Raw genomic sequence first — 22273 nt, 5'->3', positions numbered from 1 at the left:
GTTAGTACTATTGTCATTTCCATTTTTTTGTTGTTGTTTTTCCTTGATAATGATATGCTTGCATATATTATCCATCTTATATAACCAATCCCTTTTTGATATCCATTGATATACCTTCATTTCAATTTATTGTAAAATATATTACTGTTCAACCATTTGTAACACTATAAAACACTATGACTCTCGTCTGTCTTTCTTAAATCAAGTCCATTATCCAATTGTTACTGTTTGTTATAAATAATTTATGCTATAGTTACCACACAGGGCCAACTCACGCAGTGTCCCTTTTTCGAGATGGCACGGTAACTGAGTGTCAAAAATAGAAATAAATAGATTGTATGTTAAAAGGGGAACCAGTTCTTTATTTTGAACAATCTTTTCATAACAGATCATCAAAATGGATCTCGAAAGAGCAATAAGTATGCTTCAGGCGCTGCCCCATACGTCCAAGACCATTGTCGATGATACACTTTACGAGAAAGTGTACTCATTTATCACCTCGGTTCTTGAATCACTGGACGACAACGCTCAAGCGATTGTTGATCTGTTTCAGCAGTCTCGCTTTTTAGAATGCGTCAAGCAAGCTTGCCTCATTGATCCTGAACCTGATTATCGCATTATCACTCTTTGTATTCGACTTTTGGGGCAATTTGTTCACCATGGCCGCGATCCTATTTTCACACTCATTGATATCGATGATAATAATACCCACCTGTTGAAAATTGTGATCGATGGTCTTACATCCTCTGAACCTATACTTCGTTTTTCTTGCCTTGAGGCATGTCGGCACTTTTTATGGTGTGAAAAAAGTCAACTATGGCTTATGCGAAACCAGAAAGTGACAACGTTGATAGCTTATGCGATATTAGATCAGAGTACCTATGTTGTAGCAGAGGCCTGTCATTTATTTTCAGATTTGTTGCAGTTAGACAAGAGAGAAACGATGTTGCAGTTGGTTGATCCTTCTGATTTGATTCGATCTATTCTATATCAACAAGATAATGGCAATGCAACAGTAGCAGCACGAGGGGAGAATGAGCAACAAGTGATTTCAGCGTTAGATTTTTGCTGGAGCATAGTCAATCTAAAGAGCCATGCTGGCCTAGAGTATTTGCGTTCAAGACATTTAGTAAATAGCAAACTAAATGGAAAAGGAAAAGAGATTCAGAAGGTTTACTTTATTGTTTTTCTTTCTTTCTTTTGCTTGTTTCGTTGGGTTTATCACCGCTTCAAATTCTTTGTAGTTGAAAAATATTTTACAATTGATACCTATGCATCAGAATAAGATCATCCGCGCAAGAATCAATGAAATCCTTCTCAATCTGTTTACGTACGATGACAATCCATTGGAAACTATATTCGATGTGGCTAATAGCACTCTCACTGATGGTAAAGTGAGTTCTATCTATTTTCGAATCAGTACTGAAACTATATAAGTAACCCCTCTCTTTTTCTATTGTATATTTGAAGCATACAATGTGGTTTTAGAGCTAGTAACAAAGCTGATGCCAATCGCAGACGTTGAATTGCTAATTACAGCTGTATCCTTACTTAATTCAACTGCTATTTTGCTTGGAAGGATTTCGTCAGAGAAAGCAAACAGTAGCAAAATGAGCGACATACTGCACGATCGGTTATACACACTTTTACATACGTTGTATTCAATTGTTACAGCAAAAGAACAACAGACACTATTGTCTATTGAATTTCAAAATGTCAAAACCATACTCGAAGGAAGCACGACGAGATCAAAAAATAGAGTTCTGCAACAAATTTTACGCGTTATGAACACGCTTGTAACTGTATCTTCTGCATCATTGAAGGTATAATATTGCTTTGTTCAGCAGTACACGCGCAATGTCATTGAATACTTAAAAGAAAGCCCTACGTTTCTGTTTCTTGTTTCTCTCAATTGTATTGCTTGATAGGAGCTCACGTTCACAGATTTTTTCAGCATTTTATCGGCCACGTCTACGTATTCCGATTCAAGCTTACTCAAAGAGATATTCAAATTACTCACCGCTGCGATGTGCCGAACATATGATAAAACAGAGGAGAATTTATCGTCACAACAAAGACAGATTTACGAGAAGTCCATTCAACCTCTGATCACAACCATAAGCAGGATCGATCTTGGATGTAAAAGCTTCATTATCGTGTTAAATCTATTCAGTGATTTATTAGAACACAAAGAATTCGAACCACTTGTTATAGATGCTGTAAGGAAATAAGAGAAAAAGAGAGAAAGGGAAAAAGAAATTGCTTGCTTACACGCAAACAATTTTCATCAAATTTGACATGTCCTTAACCAGGAAAAAGCCTTTATGGATATATTGAAGCTCAAATTCATTGACACCGAATGGGATATTCGCGATGCTGCCGTTCAATTTGTTGGTCAGTTGTTTGATAAAAACGAGGAAGAAGACGCTTCCTGCAGCGGAACAACTACCACCAAAGGTCAATTTGCTTTAAAGTATGACTTTCCGTTTGATGTCGTTCAAAGAATTCATGATTCAGAACCTTACGTCAGGGCATCGGCTTTGGATGCACTGCAGGTAAAATGATACACAAGTTTGTGTATAAATGAATGTGATGTCAATAGCTAGTAACCAAATAAAACTTTTTTAGAAAATGATAAGGTCAAGAGAAGGCTGGGAGTACATCCAACAACATAAAGTGAGTAGAGACATAGCTTCAGCGTTACCCAGCTTCCTTTACGATACGGAAGCGTTTGTTCGACGTGCAGCACTGGATGCTATAAATAGTTTGGTACAAAATCGATCGTGCCAAGGAATGATAGTGGGCAAAATAGAAGGCTCTCATGCACAAAGTGCACTTAGGTAAGCATAACAGCTGCGTTATCTCTTTTGTTGGTTGATATTAATGAGGGAATGAAGTCCCTTTATTTTGCGTAAGGTCCTTAATGATGAGGACACGGATGTTCGTAGTAAACTTTGTCGTTTGATTGGTAATTTATGGAAGCTGTACTACCATGAAAAGCATGAATCACGAAAGAAGACGCAGGAACATGAAGAAATGACTGAATTTTTTCCTAAAATCAATCCAGGGAAAATGCTGACAGAAGCGGTAAAGTTCCTTTCTTTGACGCAAAAAAAGTTAAGGTTTCTGTTGTAATCTTAAATAACCTCTATATTTTTCCTGTTAGGCAAAAGACACAAACAGGGTGGTTAGAATAGAAGCAGTGAGGGTAATTGAAGAAATCCTATCAGAATATGAAGGCGTTGCAAGCATTAATAAGAACAAACGCCAATATACCGAAATTGAAAGAGATGAATTCGAAGATATGTTCATAGAAGAATTGAAAGAAAATGCGAATTTGGCTCAACAAAAGCAGACGCTGGATCCGGAACATCTTTACCAAGAAGCCTTTGAAATCGATGCCGACGCGATGATACACTCAAGTATACCAACCAATGCCGAGGATGATGTAAACATGTTAGACTGTGAATAAAGAAATAATTTCTGCCATGTGGCAATGCAATGATGTTCGTAACTGATTATGCGGCTTACAGGGCTTTTTTGGGTCCTTTTTTTTTTTTTTTTTTTTTTTGGCTCCTAATTTTTGTGTGGCAAATCACAAGAAAGCACGAGGTTTAAGAGGCCAATCTTTTTATTTCAAAGGTTACAACAAGCGGAGTTGATCGTTGTATTTTACATACAACACCCCTTCTTTTTTGTATGTTTTGGTTTTTTAATCAATCTTTCAGGTGCTTTTTAATGCCTTTCCTATCATAGCATCATCTTTTCTCCTTTTCTTTACCTTTCTTTACCTTTTTTTTTCTCGACTACAACATATATTTATTATTGAAACATACGGCAGTACTCTATAATATTTACTACTATTAATTACGCAACCCTTTACTATTACAATCAATTTAATACAACAATGACAGCCGCGGATCAATCAAATACTATTACGGCTACTGGTACGACTGCAATACCTCCCCCTCTTATTGCTGAGTCGTCTTCCTCCATTTTTGAAATCAGTACCACACAGCAGAAGCAGCAACAGCAACAGCAACAGCAACAGCAACAGCAACAGCAACAGCTTGTCAATATGAGTAATATGATAAAGGTGGAACGGAGGCCATCTATTATCGATCCAGCCAGTAGAACGTTATACCCCATCTTAGCTGGTCGCCATCCTACCAGTGTGCATTCCAGCCCTTCAAACTCACGAAGAAGCTCTTTTACCGACCAGCATCAACTCGCACAACAGCCCGCTTCTTTCTCTAACTCACTCTTATACCCACCAAGCTCTTCTTCGTTTCGTCCTACCCTACTATCCGGTGCAAGTTCGATTAACTCACCTCCTACTTCACCGTCTTGCTCTTCTTCACGAAGATCTTCCACTATGTCGACTCATCCTACAAGTAACAATAACACAACTACGGCTACTCCACCTCAGTTACCAACTCCTCCTAATATAACCTCACCTTGGCGAAGAGAATCCTTACCATCTATCTCCTATATCACTTCTTCGGCATCCTCACCTTCCTGCTCTACTTCATCAAGAACAGCCTATAACTATCCGCCAAGCGGTATTCCCGAACATGAAGAAGAAGCAGAAGAAGAAGATACTGATATGTCAGACTTGCAGCAACCCTATCATCATCAATCACAATATCAACCTCAATTTCAGTACCCGTACATGCCATCCTACTTTGATCGCCGACACTCCCTTGCTACGGTCATGAACAGTAGTAGTAATAGTAGTCGTCATAATTCCATTTCTTCTACCGCGACTAGCTCAGGAGTAGAAGAAGACATTCCCATAAATATCAATAATAGCAGTGGTAGCAGTACAGGAGGAACGGCGACAGGAGGAAATATCAATAGTCGTAGCAGAAGAGGGAGTGAGCAAGGCTGTTCCTCTCTGGCCTACAATGCATTAGCAGCGACCACAACTGCAACACCTTACAGTAGATCACCTGCATTGCGTTTAAGTCATAAATTAGCAGAACGTAAAAGAAGAAAAGAAATGAAGGATTTGTTCGATGATTTAAGAGAGTTATTACCGATCGATAAAAGTATCAAGACCAGCAAATGGGAGATTTTGAGTAAAGGTAATGATCATTAGATTGAACAATAAGACACTCCTTTTGTAAAATGCTTTCTAATATCTAATTCACTTTAGCTCTGGAATATATTCGAGCCTCGCATCAGAGAGAGACCATGATGGAAAGAGAGAAATCTGATTTATTAAACGAACTAAATGTATTGAAAAGGCAGTAGTAATAAAAGAAGAGACTCAACCACTACTTTCCACCGGAATAACTTACAAAAGACGAAAGGCATAGAGAAACAACGATATTGATTATCAGTTCTTCAAGTTGCTGAAATATAAACGTCACCTTAAGAAACATTATGCAATTTGTGTTCAATAAAATGTTAGTAATGAATGATTATAATACACATGGTAATGATTGGGCTAATCGCAATAATACATACGTGCCCTTTTCTTGTCTTTGTAAGTTTTCTTTAAACTGCTCAATTCAATCATTATCAACAGAGCAGACTTGATGGCATCTGGAGTGGCTAAAATCATTGGGTTTGTTTAAATACTGTTAAATGATATTATTCGTTTTTTTTTTTTATAAACACTTCACTTCATCTAATCCTTTGATATATGGTCAGCATTCTCTCCTAGGAATTATTGACTGATCTATTAACGTTTGACTTCAGTGATACCAACTGATGCCAAGGGGAAGTAATTATAGCTACCGTGCTTGCTGTTGTTCTCATCAATACCTTTTGGAAGACTATGTTGCTTCTTTCTTTGACATTATGTAGCTTTTTATGATAGAAAGCTATATCTTAGAAGTGTAATACCGATTCTAAAATACACGTTGACAATAAGTATGTCAGCTATTACAATGTCGATGTCGCAAGAAAAAGGCTGGTTAAAGTTAGTAGGTGAATGCAGTGCGGTTTGTTTTAACGTTCGCACTAACGGGAGCATGTTGTTTGTATTAAAATTTGCGATGATCTCCTTATTTGTAGATATAGGAGAAAGCCACGCATTTTCAATAATAAGCGTACGTTACTTTTGCCTAGAATTTTCTCTTATTCTTGCGCTTGACCGTTTCTCATACTTGTGTTCTTTTCAGCAGATCAATCGAATCAAATTTGAGTAGGACCAATCATTTCAGGCATTTCAATGTAATTTTTTTTGTTAACCATATTTGTTCTTTCATATAGCTGTACCCAAGTTTGAAACGTTGATTTCAGTAAATATTAGAGGTTCTTAAAACAACTATTTAGAATATACAGGATTAAAGCTTCTATAAACCTTGTAATCATCGTTATCATGAATAATTTAGCAATGAAATAAACCTAAACATCGTGAAGCTATCAAAGCAGGTAGAATGAGTCTTGAGATTTGGACAAATTATTGGTAGTTCAGGCTGACCCCAAGATCCATTAGTAAAGTAGAAGGAATCAGACTTTAGCAGTAAGAGCTATCAATAACTCTTATTCTTTTGTAAAATCTGAAGAATGCTGCATATGTGGGTTAGCTTCACCTACATACAGTCAAATATAGAGAAACTATTATAGTTAGCAGTCCCTTGTCAGAAACATCAATTGAAATCTACAGGCATTAAGCCTATGGTATCAGTGGCTATTCAAGCTTTCATCTATCAGGATAATGTACAGATATGCCCCTTATTAAGCCACCTGAATTGATTGAATGCATCGCATTGAATTCAAAACCTTGTCAAATCATGGTTATCACTGCAGCTTGCAAAAATGCTTGATGGTCCTCTTGAGAAAATCTTGTTTGGAAAACCATTCAAAACCTTCCTTTACTGGATTTGGATAATCTTGAGAAAATAGTAATTTAACTGCGAGTCATAACTCATAAGAAAACGCTGGATATCTGTTGAAGCAGTGAAGCAATTTTAGAAAGATATTTATAATTAACTCAAAAAGCAAGGCTTTTTCGATCACCCCTTCTAGGACACTAAAATTACCTATCTTAGCCCACTTGGTTCAGAAATAAAAAGGTGTTTTCGATGTGCTTTGAATAGCTGTCACCGAAAACGATCCTTATTATTACAAAGATTTGGTCTACTGGCATTATCAATACCATCTACTATCGTTTGTCCTATAAGTAAACAAGCACGTATCCTTCTGAAAATTCCATCATTCCTTTGTGAAGACATTGTTCATGCAAAATGATGGGTAGTATAGCAGGCATGGTTTATTCTGCATTTGTATGCAGCAGTTGGCTTACTTTGACTTCATGGCTTAGCATATGTGATAATGAGTGGTATTCAACGACTAAGGAACGCCTTCGTTACTCTATTCACTAGCTAAACTGAGAGGTGGTTATGAAATTTGAGACTCCATTGATATAATGAAATCAATGTAAATGCTATGCAATAACGCAACAGTCCTTCCGTAAGCTTTCGAAATGCAGAATGTTTGTACTTGGACTTTTTGATAGAATCTCATTTTCGCGAGCATTGTGTTTTGCTGCTTCTGATGCTTTCTTCATATATGCCGGCAGCACAAAAGAGAACACAGTCCCAGATATTGTAATTTTATTGCTTATATCAGTAGAAAAGGAAAAGAAATAGTACGCATTACATTGGCGGTTCGAAGAGTGTTTTGAATTAAATTTGTAATCATGTCTCGATCCTGACAAACCTGAAAATTTAAGTGTTATGTATTCTTTCCTCCAGCAATATACAACATATGCAATCTTTTTCAGTTTAACGACAGTGTGTATCTGTGATTACAGGTTGTGTGTAATACAAGCTGTTCGTCTTTCTAGAATTAAAATGATTTCATATAGAATAACTATTTTAGGTGTATGTTAATAGAATTAAAAACCTTAACAAGGAAAATATTACGATTGAAAAACGAAGAGGTATAGATGTCAAGAAGCAAACGATAATGATATAAAGGTCTACATGATATTGCATGATTCTTTCAAATGATGTTTATGATGGTGATGGTGATGTTGATGGTGATGTTGATGATGGTGCTGGTGGTGAGGATGATCTTGGTGAGAATGTGTGCTGTTTTTATAACTGGTATCATTTGCATTGACAGCTTTGGGTGACCCCTTATCTGTTATTGGTTGTTGCAATTCATCTTTTGGCGAAGAAGACCTTTGATTCTTTCGCCTGGAAGCAAAAGCCTTGTGCTTCTTCTTCTTCTTTCTCGACTTTTTCTTTTCATTACAATTACAGCAATGCTGTTCTGTATCTGTTTCGAATGTGGAAGTGGTAGGGCTCGATTTCAAATGCTCGCATCTAATTTCTTCAACTACAACTTTACTGAAGCCGTTTCTGTTACTACTGGCATTGTGTTTTTCATCATCATGATCCGTATTGAAAATGCAGTCGGGAGCGTGCTGTTCATATTGTGGGGGTGGTTGATTGAGAACTAACTTCTCATCAAGATCGTCAGTGATAGCTGTCGCTGAATACGACGAAGAATCGTTAGTAGAACTTGACGATGATATTGTAAAAGATGATACCGTCTCACTCGTGGCTAATGTAGATGCTGTTACAACTTTCCTCAAATTGTGATGGCAAGTTTTATCCAATTCGTAAAAAATAATGTACGCATTCTCAGCCAGATCTGTATAAATAGCTTCACTATCTTCGTCTTTAATCTTCATGATACGTTGCTTTACATTCATGTCGTCGAATTTTAACCAAAAATCTCTATTATCCTGATTATCAAGCTCAGCTGTATCTTTTGTTTCATCCTGTTGGGTATCTGATGCCGTGCCCGGGATACGAGCATAACTAATGTAATGACCGCTGTACGGTGAATCGCCTTTGTGACATACAGCACTTTTGAAGTACAGTGTCCAGTTGATTTCATGTCCGCAAGTCGCGCACATGGGGTCGTCAGCGTTTTGATTCACAAATTTGTTAAAGTCAATGGTGACAGGTATTTCTACCCTGTTTCTGATTTTCACGGACCCACCGTTACTATCATACCGATATCTTTTTAGTACGATTGGTAATACCATATGTGTATCGGGAAAGGACGAGTCTAATTGTGTTCGGATTGCCTCTCCTTGTTCGTTCGTAGCACTATAGAATGGCAGTAATTCAAGCACTTGCCAGGCTGTAACAGCTATTTCCTGTTCTGTTTGTTGTTGTTGTTGTTGTTGTTGCTGCTGCCCATCTGCTGCTGCCTTTTTTAACATTTGTTTCAATTCGTATTTTTCATCTTTTCTCACTTCCTCTTCTAAAACGTGTTTCTGAAATGTGGGGGATGTAGCTACATTTTCAGAAAAATTGAGGCTTAATCGACGATTGTTCGTATTGTTGTCGACCTGTCGTTTAATACCGGTGATAATATTGTTGTAAAAATAGTCCAATAAGATGTCTTCTAATTTATTTTCTTGGTTGATATTTTCAGGTATTGACAAAGTAAGTGTTCTATCCGTCATGACTCTATCATCGTCTGCATCTTTATTAGCTCCATGAAATAGTCGAATTTGAAACTATAAAGATGCATATAAGCTTAGCTCTACTTTCTTTTTATGTATCATTGCTGTTGCATTGAACTTACGGGTAAATACGGTAAATCAAAAATTTCAGTAATGAATAGAAACAGCTCACTCGCATCTTCTTGGGTCCATTGTCCATTTTCATCTCTTCCGTTCCATTTTGCTTCTTCTAATACTTTTCTGAACCAATGCACGTAGTCTGCATTGACGAAATGGCCTTTTCTTAACTTGTTCACAAATAATCGCATCAGTGTCTGTAATTTAATCTTTTTCTCGCTCTCCTCATTTAGTTCATAGTCATCTTCTTCGTCGTCAGCATCAGCGTCAGTGTCATTGTTACTCTCGTTTTGTATACCGTTAGTCTCAGTAACGGTCTTTTCTCCAAAATCACCAAGTTCTTTCTCACCCTTGTAATTTTTGTTATTGTCAGAAACGTTTCCGGGGGTGGAAGGTACATTTGAGGGTATATCATACGTTAACAAAGGATCGAAAGTTGTATTGGAAATATACATGGCGAAGAGTAAAGCGTCAATATAGCAAGAGGTGCCACCATCGTTTTCCGAACCAAGCAGTGAAGATGGTGTTGCAGAAGTGCTAGCAAAAGGTGGCTCAACTAATATACCATGTGATGCTTCCTCATAGTCAATCAAGTCAGCTAAAGATTTCTTGGTATCCCAAGCATTACTTTCCAAAATATATTCAAATATTTCGGGATCTAAAGAGACGGATATATTGTGCTGGGCATACTTGGCGATAGTATTAATTTTATTGAGTTGTTCTTGAGTTCTTTTTATTGTGCTATTATTTTTTGAATTATTGGATCTGCTTGTAAAGAAAAAACTACCGTTGCTGTTGCCCATGCTGCTACGTTTCTTATGATGCTGTTTCTTTAAGGGTTGCAGTTGTTGGTTCGAGAATAAAAGCTTCCAAAATTTGTCCCTTTTCCTTACTGATTTTCTTCTGTTGTCATCTTTTTCATTCGCTGTGGTGGTATTGATTAAGTCGTACTTGTTGTTCATAAATGATTTTCTAAGAGTGTGGTATATGGGGAAGTAATGAAAAGCAATCAAGAAAAGAAGATAAAAAAAGGTTAAACTTTCGTGCATTTTGAAATCCTCAATCGCAATTTAAAAAATTAGTTTAGTCTCCCAAGAGAAAAACTGATTCGTCAGTTGCTGGGGAAAAAACGCACAGGAACAACTACCAGCAAAAAAGAAAATTCATTTTTACAGCATAACGTGTTAATGGGGCAATCTATTTAAAACCAGTCATCTTCAGGAACAGTGGACTTCGCCGCAGAAACAATAATTATCTTTTGCCTATCAAATCAGCTTACAATGATTGAAACCGTTGCTAAGCAACAATAAAGCAGTTTGGTTGTCATGCTGCCATGAAAAAAAGGGGAGCGTCTTATTTCTGCCACTTGAAAAAAAATTGCTCGCATGACTTAAAATTTTCATCTTTTATTCTTTATTTTTTATATCGTTATATGTCATTCTACTATTGTAAAAAGAAAAATCTACTCAAGCTTTTAACTTGAAGTAGCCTAGACGAGACAACTTCAAAACTTTTTCCACTAACTGCCATAGCTGTTGAAGTTCTTCCAGGCGAAATCAGTTCTTGCAAGTATCGAATAATATCAAGGCACACTGTTACACGAGATCAAAGTTACTTTTACATCATGTAAAAGGACATCACAGGTTAACTCTATGTTTTTATAAATTCTTTGAGAACTTTGTTCATTATTGAATGACGACGTTATCGTAGTTGCTGACTATAGTCCAAGCTGCCAAGGTTCAATAGGACTTGTATCAACCCTAATTTAGTACTTATTTCACAGCTTTGAGTATATTATGCTATAAATAGATTATGAAAAAGTACTTAACCTATGCAAAAAAGTTCATTGGGATGGTTGACAGTGTAGATGAATCGAAAACAAATAGAAAAAAAAAAGCAAGAGGAACGATATATGATTATAGAGGGTTATTACAATACAGTAATGGATAACTTAAATAAAGAGCAATAATAAGTACGATTAGGTATCAGTTTATGTTTGCATGGTATTGGTGCTAAATTTTCTTCTATTGTTTTACTGCTGTGATTCCTCGTTTAATTGATGTTGAAGATGCTTTATCTGCTTTACCACTTGTTCTTCCCAATTGTCATTATTCGCTTTATCAATAACGGCCTGTGACACATCACCCTTTTTATCCTCGATCACGACATGATGTGGCTCGTTCCATACCTCAATACGTGGGTTCAATCGCTCCCCTGTATCCATCTCAATAACTTCCTCTAAAGGTCTTCGGGGGTTATTACCTTCATCGTGAGTTAAGTGGGAGAACATGTGCCTTAGAGTTTCGTAGGTACGACTATTGTATTCTTCGCTCTTCTCCTTCAAATGGTGAGCAACAGGATGGCGTTGATGTTGTCGTTGTGGTGGAGGAGCAGTAGGCTGCGCTGTATCACTAGCAGTAGTAGTAGAAGGTTGCTGTGTTTCGTCCACACTTGACTTGCCGTGATGTCTGCGAAAGAGATTTTTCAAAGCGTTACTGCCGCCACTCTCCTCCCGCTTATCAGATGCTGACTGTTCCCCATTGGCCAATCCTCCTGTTACCGTTGTGTCTGACGCTTTATCTTTATTAGTAATACTATTTCTGTGGATCCAGTTCTTAAAGCTTGTAACACTTGTTTCGTTCCTTTCGATATTGCTGTTACTTTGCTGTCCTTGCGGCTCATTTGCCGCTGTTGTTGTTGCTGTTGTTGCTGTTGTTGCTGTCCCTGTGACAACAGACTGTGATCGAGGATGAACAGGCTCAACGAATCTTATACTTTGAGATTCTGTTGTAACCGGGGATGCTACATTTTGTAAATGCTTACTATGGGGTTGATATAATCGTTGGTTTTTATTGGTATAAGCCGTGGGTGATGTATTGGCTACTGCTGTTTCATCTGACTCGTCAGGTAAGAAATCTTCCTCTCTAATGTCATCGTCGTCTTCATCGTCCTTGTCACTACTATTGCTACCCGTCATTTGTATCATAGTAAATTGAGGTGGTGTCTGATGCTGCAAGGTATTGGCTAACGTGTTTCTTCTCAGTTCCTCCATTGCCTGTTGTTGCTCTTCAGCATCTCTTCCATATTCGTCTTTTCCTGATATGATGTCCTCTTCCGTAGATTTTCGCGTTGAAATTTGTTGTCCAAACTGAATCTTTGGTAACCGTAGTACTTGGCTTCCATCAGCACCGCTTCTAGTGCTGGCAATAGATAATGTACGTGTACGAATACGTCTACCGAGTTTAAATAACGGAATAGTCGTACCGTGGACTAATGTAGACGCTAATACTATGAACAGCACAACAGGGCCAATAAGTTCTAGTGTGATGGGCTTCTCTGTTGACTCATGGTAAATTTCAGCCATTTCCTCTTTAGCAATTTCTGACAAAAACACAGCACCTACGCCCATCGGACCAAACCAGCCACTGAAGATAGCTTCACGGTAAGTCTTCATTGCCGGCATGACGGGTTTGAGTAAGATAAGAATGGGTAACCGACGGAAGAGTAGGATGAGAAGGGCAATAACAACTAGTCGCCAAGGAGTCAAACCAAGTGCTGAATTACCAAATTCTGCCCAAGGCTATAATAAGTAGGCAAGTTAGATAATGATGAGCGGCAGAGAAAAAAAATGTATAGAAAAAAGAAGCAGACATACAATGATAGCACCTATGTATACAAAGACAGCCAAGTTAAGCATCATATCAATGACCTCCTGAAAATGTGCTTCTTCTGTTTCTTGTCTAAACCAGTCGTCCCAAGAAAAAGCGTTGCCTGCAACAAAACATGCTAAGAGGTCATCACTGCCTGAAAATCCTGTCATACTCATCAAGAATAGCTATCAAACGATTGAAGATGATAGTATTGTATGTGTGAATGAGCTATCATAAATTTATGGTTTCAATGACAATTAATAAAAGTCAACTTACTGCAAGGGCGATAGCAAAGCAAAGAAAGGAAGGCTTATCAATTAATCGACTATGACATGTAAGGAGCAATAATGTTACCCTTAGCGCTCGTTTTTTGTTTGCAACCTTTTGTCTGATATTGTCTCATTCCCTTACTTTCTTTCCGACCACTGTAGGATCTTTCTTGCAACAAAGCCAACAACTAAACCGATGACGCAAGATAGGATGATTTGAAACAATAAAGTGATGTAAACCCATTTACCAACGGCTGATCCGACACTAGGTTCACTGATTAAAAAGAGGGCCAAAAAAAGAAAAGGGAATCCCATACCATCATTGGCTCCACTTTTTTATGTAGGTTGTTAGCGATTCAATGTCTCCATGCTGGCATTCATTTGTTCACTTTTAAAATATACCTTTCTGCTGATAAAATATTTCGAATGTGAGCTGGGACGTGCTTTTCCGCGAATCTACCTTTCACGACTGAGTTAGCCAAGATCTACATTCCAAATAGAGAACAACGATATAAATCTTATGCTTGTTACTGTTTATGCAGTGTTCTACATGGAAAATAATCGTTTTTATCGTACCGGATCAGTAGGACAAACACATGCAGCAATGACAAGTGCATGAAGCTGGATTGCTCGTGGAAAATATGGCAAAAAGAAAAACAAAAAGTTTCAGACTCAATCAAGTTCATTGATTCGTTATAGAATGATCTTTTGCCGACTTACGTAGTTGATCGGTGGAATCAACCACCATATGAATAATCCACTTATGAGCCACATAAATATCATGACCGGGATCAGTATCATAAACATGCTCAGCCATTCTCTTCTCATGTAATGTCTAAATAGTTTGGATTGTATTAGTGATATTTTGCGATATCAGTTTATATATATTCATTGCTGTCGATGTGTTGTTGTCGAGAGAAATAGTGCTTACTTTGGTAGTTCGATACCGACAGCCATCACCTATCATTAAAATATGAGAGTTTAAAAGAGAAAGAAGGAGCTGTTAAGTCCTTAAATGGTTGAAACACTCGGGTTCCTTTTCTTCTCTCTACCTGTATAGCAAGAATACATCGGGTCAACTCTTTGGTTATTTCATTCACATCTTGCCAACTATTAGGATCAAAGCCGTTGGCCACTAGTGGACCGGCAATGATTCCAACGACTAGTGCTACAACTGAACAAAAAGAGATCAATAGGAGCACTGATATGTTGGAATGACAATAACAATTTACGGGCTTACAAGCTTCAGATAAAAAGCATCTCTCTTTTATAAACATTGATACATAGCCGAAAAAGACAATAAATCCGCTTAAAATAGCAATAGCAATAGTGAACGTTGAGAATTCACCAGGTATTACGTGCAAAGCCGTCATCTGTTGTAAAAGATATTGGCGTTTAGACAGTGACTCTCTTAAAGTAGGTACTTTGTTTGGTATAATAAAAAATTGTCAATCGAAAAAGAGGACAAGAAGAAAGAAAAGAAAAGCTAGAAAACGAAGAAAGATGATGATATATATTTTTTTTGTTAGACGGTTATACTTGAGTTTCATAGAAAAAAAAGTCAGAATGACAGAATTTTGTTTTAAAGCAGCTTTCTATTGTGTAACAATTACTTGTCTCTTCTTTTTAGCTTGAAAATTACAGGTCAGAAAAGAAATTTCTAAGTTGTGTTTTATATAAAAAAGGATACAATAGATGCGAAACAGAGAATGACACCTGCGAAGATGCGGGGAGATATAGACAGTTTTTTTTTCACGCGTCAAAATTGCTGCCCCTGGTGAAAAGGTACACAAAATGTCCGAGGACAAAATCGAGTTCAACAATGGCACACTTTAACCTTAGATCATGATATTTGTTATTTATCACGTGCTTAGGAGAGCTGAACCTTGATATGGGTTTTCTTATTTTATTCTTAATCAAAGGAAACAGTTAACAATGGTGTAAAGCTTGTTTGATGCTGTGTGGAGTTGTTAATGGAAATCATTGCGTATAGGTGCATTCCTTTGGTATTATTTATTGCACGGTAGCTATATTATACTGGCTAAGTAGTAGCACGCAGCAAATGAACCTTAATGTGGAATCATCTACGTTCTAAGTGACATTGTATCACGATTTACTTTTTTTTTTAGGCTGCGTGTATGCTTCTTCTACAGTCTCCCAACTATTGCAATAAAGTTGTCTTTTCTTCTCTCGAACATAGAAAGGGAAAAAATCGATCAGTACGATGAAATAATCTACTTCTTGGGAAGAAATAAGTGTGGCGCCTTGTTTCGGTCTTCATAGTGCAGCAATGATCGAAGGTGGAGTCAACGATCAAACATTTTATAAACCTGCAAAAAAAAATGAAAGGGTATTGATTTCCCGCCTTCACTCAGGGAGTAAGCTATTCTTTGACAGCTGATTTGGCTTGCGACAATTTTTAATCGCTGCATCGTGTACAGAATCTTGCAGACGACTTGGAGCTTTTGACAAGATTTAATGGGCTCTCTTTTGCGCGTCTCAGCAAAATACGTCCACAGAAAAGCCGCTATGGTGACAATACCAATACTACATTATATTATTGGTAAGCTTGAAAGACGTGACTGGATGACCAAACAAACTCTATGCTTATGCTAATGATTATTCATATTTTTGCGTTACAATGTTGACTATCTAGATTCAATGCTTTTTTATATAGTCTTACTTAGGTAGGTACTATCAGGAATTTCTTTATTATCTATAATCTACAGACAAATATAAATCTTTTTATTGCTAAATAAAAATACCACTAGGAATACAAACAAACAGGACAAAAAAAAAAAAAAGAAAAAAATCTTACATAAAATTTTGATAAAATAGTGTTTGAAGTCGTGTAAAAAAAACGGTCAATGTTATTGGTTATTATCAACCAATTGCTTAAAAAGAGATAGGTACATAACTAGACCACGAGACCGCGGCATTATTGTTGTTGTTGTTGTTAATGCTATTAGCGCTGCTAATATTACTGTTATTGTCCCAGTAATTATTGAACAGAAAATGGTACAATTCTCTGTCATGCAAGGAAGGATTGTACATTTGCTGTATTTGTGGCAAGTGAGTGTTGTTGTTTTCTGCGTTGATAAAAGGCGATGTTGCTGTAATGTTGCTACTCTTATTGCTCAGCGATGAATTTGATGTATTGAAATGGTTGCCATTACTCTTAACAGCCATGGTAACAGCAGGTTTTGTAGTGTTATAGTAAGTGGTGAGGTTGTAGGGTGTCACAGAAGTCGACCATTGTTGTTGACCCTGCTGACTGTGTGAACACTGAGAAGTCCCCATCACTTGTTCAGTGCTGTTACTGCTGTCATAACTATCCAGCTCGCTAATCAAAGCTGATTGTTGATAAGTGACTGTGATATTGGATGTGGGAATGGGTGCGTGAATACCATGCATCTGTTGAGCGTTTGGCATCGAAAGTGGAGAGTAGATGGCAGCATTAGTATAAGGAACAAAACCCGTGTTGTTTTTGGGGAAAGAACCATCATCTAGAGGATTGGAAGATATAATGGCAACCAATTTAGGATGGGTAATAATTGGAAGTGAGTTTACAGTAGACCCTGTAGCGCCGGCGTTACTATTTAAAGTCGTACTGCCAGTAAACGTAATAGTCGAAACCGAAGACATGCTAGACGTGGGCGAAGATACAAAGGAAGTAGACATGTACGTTGCAGGTGATGACAATGGTGCTGTCATAGGCGTTTCCTCTACATTGTTCTCTATCGTCCTTTCTTCTTTTGACATGGTGTTTTTGTTTGGTCTCCTTCTGGGCGTTTTGTTGCTGGCGGATGCCTTCCTAATTTTGCGCTGAGTTCTGGCTGAGGGTGCATTTCTCTTTCTGGTTTGGTTAGTGTTGAAAATTGCTCGGCTGTCTTGGTTATGATTCTTACTATAATTTACAGTAGTAGTAGCAGTAGGGTTGCTTTTCATAGCGACAGGTGTGGAGTAATGAGTTCGATTTCTTGTTGTTACTGTATCAAAAATGGCAGCAGTGGCTAAAGGATAAGGAGTACTTTGCTTAAACTCCAAACGGTAGACATGATAGCGAGTTCCAGGCATACGTAAGTGGTTATTGAGCACACCTATGTAGATCCTGGCTTCGTGCGGCCGAGGTAAATTAAGGTCTTCAATCTCTACGTAGGCTTCTGAGGTTCTGATTTTGCAATTGATATATTCCTCCTCAATAAAGGCTTGATTATGTATTTCAAATTCGACAAATACTGTATTCTCCAGCATATAACCCCAGACGATCCGGAGTCCTTGGGACCATAATGGATTGTTTATTAACGGTCCAGTCTTCATACTAATATTGAAAGTTATTTATGCTGTAAAAAGAATAAATAAGGGAAAGAAAGTAAATTGGCATCAATATACAGAAAAAGCAATCGCCTTTATATACATTTTCAGTCGCTTTAGAGTAAGGAAAAGGTGGGACCTGAAAAAGTTACATAAGTAATCTGAATGGAAATTGATAGGACTGACGATCTTCAGGGTTCTATACATTCGTACTTATCACCTAAAAACTTTATTTTCGTTTGTCGAAGAACCTCCTTAAAACAAAGAAATCGAAGCAGGCCTCCAATACTGAATTACCCCAAAGATTTTCCTTTTCCTTCCTTTTATGTATCGAAAAAGCGATATGGTTGATACTGCTCTAGTGAGGGTCCCTGGTACCTGTACCTGTGCTTTTTGCTTTTGTTATGTAGTGCACAGATATGGCGGGTTGAAAGCTTGTTTAATCAGCTTTGCTCACTGTACATGTTTATAATATATTTCACCCCATCATCAACTGGAAAGGAAACAAAGCGGCAGCCAGGAATTCGTCTTGAAATAGGCTTGAGTGTAATACGCTCAGAATCTATTGTTGTTGTCTTTTCCGCGTCCAGTAACAATAAAATTGAAAATGTCCTTTTTTTTTTGAGCGGGACGAGGGAAATGCACGCGAAAAGTAGTTCAGCATGCAAAGAATAATAAATTCAAACCCATAATGAGCATTTAATAATACTATCTTTGGTTTAAATGATTTTCTAAGACATCCACTTAAGCTTATAATCCTATGAGATGTTCTTGGATTACTATTCAGAAATAGCAGTTATGAACAGGGAAAAAAAAGAGCCTCGGACAAATTGGGTTGATACATTGACAGGTGGTGCTTTCGATACTCTTATTTAGGGAGTAAAAATCGCATGCTGCAAGAGCACGGCTATTGTACACTTGGAAACTCAATGACAAAAAAAGTCTCCAAAAATTCATTTTCCTTCATCCCCCAATGATTGGGTATAGCTCATTTGACGATCATAAACTTCTTGACCGAATACAATAGGATAAGAGAAGTTACTTGAGTTGTCTGAGGTATCTGCATAGAGTGATACTTACATTTTTCCATTCGTGCAAAAAAGAAAAAAAAAAAAAAAACAAAGACTTTTTTTTCCTTGTCGAAGTAATGGAACCCAGGTGGTACTATAGTAGGTCATGCGGTTGATAATAGTGTTCAAAAATGATCGTAAAGACTAGCATCTTTGCTACCAATAAAAGCATTACCAATGTTCAGCAGGGTTCAGGTTTGAAAGAAATGTACTCGAAGAGGTCTCTTGATGCTTTATCGAGATTCTTCAACAAGTTCTTTGGTACTCACAAATACAAAAATAACTGTGAGTTGCATTTGGGAAGCTGACAGGTACCATTGAAATTTCTTCGAAAGGTACACTTAGTGCCTGTTACTTAAATATCTTTGTTCTTCAGCTTTTACTATACACTACTTATTTCTTCCTTCTGTACTATTTCTAGATGATTTGAATTCCCTTGCAAGGATGAATGGCTTTGTTATTATGAATGCTTTACATGTACCGAATCGAGTCATTGCCCTTATATGATGTTCCTTATCAGTTAACTATGCGTTGTATTACAATGTATCAATTCCTGATAAAATCAGGTTATTCTCTCGACTTTAACTGCTATGTTCAAAATCCATGTTCAGCAATGCATGGAACCAATTAAAGTGATTTCTTTTATATCACTTTAGGTAATGCATATGTATCCTTACATTTTGGCGTACTTAGGAAAAAAAAGAAAAAAAAAAAAAAAAAAAAAAAAAAAAGCTTGCTCGAAATCTCCTATTTTTGTTAATGACTTATTCCATGATGATCACACAAAAAGATCAAAACATTGCTGTACACTAATTTTCAGCACTATCTTCTCATAGTGTAAGTGTATGATATATAGTCTTTCCTGTTTCGTCCATACTTATTGAAACATCCATTATTAAGTATATTTCACTATGTAATTACGATGTTCTGCTTGAATAGTATTTCATGGAAGATTCAGAAAAATTACAGTTGACAGGCGTTATCTTCTTCAATAGATAGTACAAGATATACAAAAGCGTGTTCACTTGATCAATAACAATAATATACAGTCCCTACAGATGAGGTTTACGGGGTGTTTTATTAATAGTACTTCAATCCTGCGGATTATTGTTGGTCTAACAGGAATACAAACAAGGCAAAAGTACTTTATACTGGTTTTTTTGCTTGACTTTTGCACGAAATGGCTATTAAAATGAGATTATATTACAATTAAAATTCAGACTAATTCAAAATTATTTTGGATGAAAAGTATAGTTTTTGGGATCATACCTTTTCTGTCAAAATGCTCAATGCCAAATGTGCGAACTACTATTACTCAAACAAGGTAAATATACTGTGCCAAAGCATAGAATCCCTACACTGTTTGAGTATGTAGTAACGGCAAGCAGCAGTTAATAAAACCTCAGAAATGTACAGTGACAAATTTCACAAGATGAACTCACCTAAACGTGTAAAAATCTTTAAGCCGTCGGTAAAGAACCTGCAGCACCATTTTCGTTATGGCGATGGCGACAGAAAATGTCGGGGCGGCCATTGTGTTCCCATACGGAATTTGCAATAGTAAGCATATTTTTGGCCGCATTGCCTTACATAGAATATTTTGACAGCCTGCGATCATATGATTAATGGTAGTGAGTACAGTGTATTCATTCTAAAATAACAAACTGGCATCAATACTTTAAAGCTCATTGAAAATCATTACATCACTCGTCCTACTTGTAGATGACCGACCCTCATAAATGCTATTTGAGTAGTATACCCGATATTGTACCGAGATGGGTTGATAGTTCTGTGAGATGATTCTCGTACAGAAGTCTTCAGTATTTTGCTGTTACATTTTTTACTTATGGCTTTTATTTCATGAAACTGAGATGTTTCTTTATCAATTGCCTCACGTGGTCTTTCGTTTTACGGGCGGATTCACTTGTCAAACAGTTTGCATTTGGTTTAGAATTCACTGTATCTTTCCTATACCTTGTATTCAATTCCATAGTTTACCCTGCTCCAAAATTGTGGATTCTTATTTTGAAACCAAGGATATCAATCATCTGCTTTCAAAATAGATATTATAATTCGCTGGAAGCAACTGATACGAATAGGTTCAAATGAATTATTTTTATCCCGTCCTTTAATGCCTTTAAAAATCAAGTCGGAAGAATTAAAATCATTAGCAGGTTAAAAAAGCGAAAAATAGGTAATGTGTGGGAAGCTCATTTTCTGGAGGGGAGTAATAACAGTGAAGAATCAAAGAAAGCAAATACAAAGAATGAGCACAACTATTCTTGGTTCCTAGATGAAGAGGGATGACATAGGTTTTTATATTTCGAGTTCTTTTCTTGAAAGCTTACTAATATTATATTGTTGTTGGCAAATATCAATGAGAATTTCGTACATTCCTTTGGCAAAAGAGCAATAATCGATACAATATCTGGATATTCATTGAGTAGATACACATTCGCAAGGAGATGTATTCAGAACTCCCCACTTCACGTCTTCCGTCTCCGTGAAATTCTCATTTTCAAAACAGTAAGCTTGATGCGTTTATGATGATACATCTGCTGAATACCTTTTATTTATTGTGGTTGTTTTTAAAGTGCATCCTCCTAAATTAGTATAAATATTTGAACAATTGGACAGAACAGTTGCTGATTCCTAGTAGAAATCTGTGCTGCGTGTAATTTTTTCCGGGTTGAAAGTGTCTTTTACATATTGCCACCCTATCTCACCCTAAATGTGTTGTAGTTCTACCCCAGGTGTCATTGTCATTTATATAAACATAATATGCATTTTATAGTTTAGTGAGGCTGGCCATGTCTGTCACATTATTCTTTGTTTGCCTTCAAAACTACCAAGGTTCCAGTGTGTCCGATTGTTAACTTAATTAGCGAGGGCAGGAGATGTTACAGGGGCGGGGTGCAATGTGCGGTGGCAAATGCGTGGTTCAAACCACTTTCGGCTGCTTATAGTCATATTTAGTTTTTATTATTGGTTAGAACACTTATACTCTCTTTCAAAAGTGCTCGTAATGTATTTCTGGTTAAAGTAATGTCTAGTGAATTTATTATTGGTAAATTCAGAGAATACTCCACAAGGCCGTATATATAATACTGGTCTTTCATAATATCTTAACTACCTTACCGAGGAAAACCAGGCAGTAAAATCTTGGATTTATAGCGAAGATAACAACGCTATAGTTGCGCGTTCAAGCGTTGTAATGCCACCTACAGATTCATAAGCTCTATTCGTTAATATAAATGGCTGCTATTGAATTGTAGCTGATAATTCCAAAAAGTTGGGCGTTCCTCGTTCGCGGGATATAAGTTTCTGTAAGTCTTATGCTCTTTCTTCGATGTACATTTGGCACCCAATATGACATAAAGCGGCCAAGCTCAATTCTCCAGTTTTTACCTC

At 37.1% G+C, this 22273-nt stretch overlaps 7 protein-coding genes across 7 annotated transcripts; 3 read left to right on the top strand and 4 right to left on the bottom strand.

The window, feature by feature from the left end:
- Window positions 1-375: 375 nt before the first annotated feature.
- Window positions 376-3569, top strand: BDF20DRAFT_846654 (armadillo-type protein). The gene is made up of 7 exons (XM_053079750.1): window positions 376-1129; window positions 1245-1389; window positions 1471-1823; window positions 1929-2219; window positions 2313-2555; window positions 2629-2840; window positions 2898-3569. Exons 1-7 carry the CDS (start codon window positions 398-400, stop codon window positions 3133-3135), a joined length of 2214 nt encoding a protein of 737 aa, XP_052941068.1. The 5' UTR covers window positions 376-397; the 3' UTR covers window positions 3136-3569.
- Window positions 3570-3785: 216 nt separating this feature from the next.
- Window positions 3786-5569, top strand: BDF20DRAFT_65277 (uncharacterized protein). Its single transcript, XM_053075951.1, has 2 exons — window positions 3786-5087; window positions 5159-5569. Exons 1-2 carry the CDS (start codon window positions 3908-3910, stop codon window positions 5254-5256), a joined length of 1278 nt encoding a protein of 425 aa, XP_052941067.1. The 5' UTR covers window positions 3786-3907; the 3' UTR covers window positions 5257-5569.
- Window positions 5570-7770: 2201 nt separating this feature from the next.
- On the bottom strand, window positions 7771-9511 carry BDF20DRAFT_65200 (uncharacterized protein). Its single transcript, XM_053075950.1, has one exon. The coding sequence runs from the start codon at window positions 9440-9442 to the stop codon at window positions 7937-7939; it is 1506 nt and encodes a 501-aa protein (XP_052941066.1). The 5' UTR covers window positions 9443-9511; the 3' UTR covers window positions 7771-7936.
- Window positions 9474-10641, bottom strand: BDF20DRAFT_846611 (uncharacterized protein). Its single transcript, XM_053079749.1, has one exon. The coding sequence runs from the start codon at window positions 10606-10608 to the stop codon at window positions 9541-9543; it is 1068 nt and encodes a 355-aa protein (XP_052941065.1). The 5' UTR covers window positions 10609-10641; the 3' UTR covers window positions 9474-9540.
- A 950-nt stretch (window positions 10642-11591) lies between these two features.
- On the bottom strand, window positions 11592-14435 carry BDF20DRAFT_810837 (Sodium/hydrogen exchanger family-domain-containing protein; the record flags this gene model as incomplete). The annotated part of the gene is made up of 10 exons (XM_053076627.1): window positions 11592-11884; window positions 11972-12381; window positions 12589-13139; window positions 13215-13394; window positions 13486-13534; window positions 13621-13809; window positions 13881-13963; window positions 14055-14099; window positions 14199-14313; window positions 14410-14435. 10 exons carry the CDS (start codon window positions 14433-14435, stop codon window positions 11592-11594), a joined length of 1941 nt encoding a protein of 646 aa, XP_052941064.1.
- A 1938-nt stretch (window positions 14436-16373) lies between these two features.
- On the bottom strand, window positions 16374-17798 carry BDF20DRAFT_909533 (uncharacterized protein; the record flags this gene model as incomplete). Its single annotated transcript, XM_053083599.1, has 1 exon — window positions 16374-17798. The coding sequence occupies one exon, from the start codon at window positions 17796-17798 to the stop codon at window positions 16374-16376; it is 1425 nt and encodes a 474-aa protein (XP_052941063.1).
- A 2360-nt stretch (window positions 17799-20158) lies between these two features.
- Window positions 20159-22235, top strand: BDF20DRAFT_831813 (uncharacterized protein; the record flags this gene model as incomplete). Its single annotated transcript, XM_053078484.1, has 6 exons — window positions 20159-20186; window positions 20328-20422; window positions 21245-21388; window positions 21657-21721; window positions 21880-21929; window positions 22138-22235. The coding sequence occupies 6 exons, from the start codon at window positions 20159-20161 to the stop codon at window positions 22233-22235; spliced, it is 480 nt and encodes a 159-aa protein (XP_052941062.1).
- Between the last annotated feature and the right edge of the window lie 38 nt (window positions 22236-22273).

Source organism: Mycotypha africana, assembly GCF_025528875.1.
Source record: "Mycotypha africana strain NRRL 2978 chromosome Unknown BDF20scaffold_1, whole genome shotgun sequence".
Lineage (NCBI taxonomy): Eukaryota > Fungi > Mucoromycota > Mucoromycetes > Mucorales > Mycotyphaceae > Mycotypha > Mycotypha africana.
Note: the sequence above shows the minus strand (reverse complement) of the source record. Positions and strands in the feature narration are given on the sequence as shown.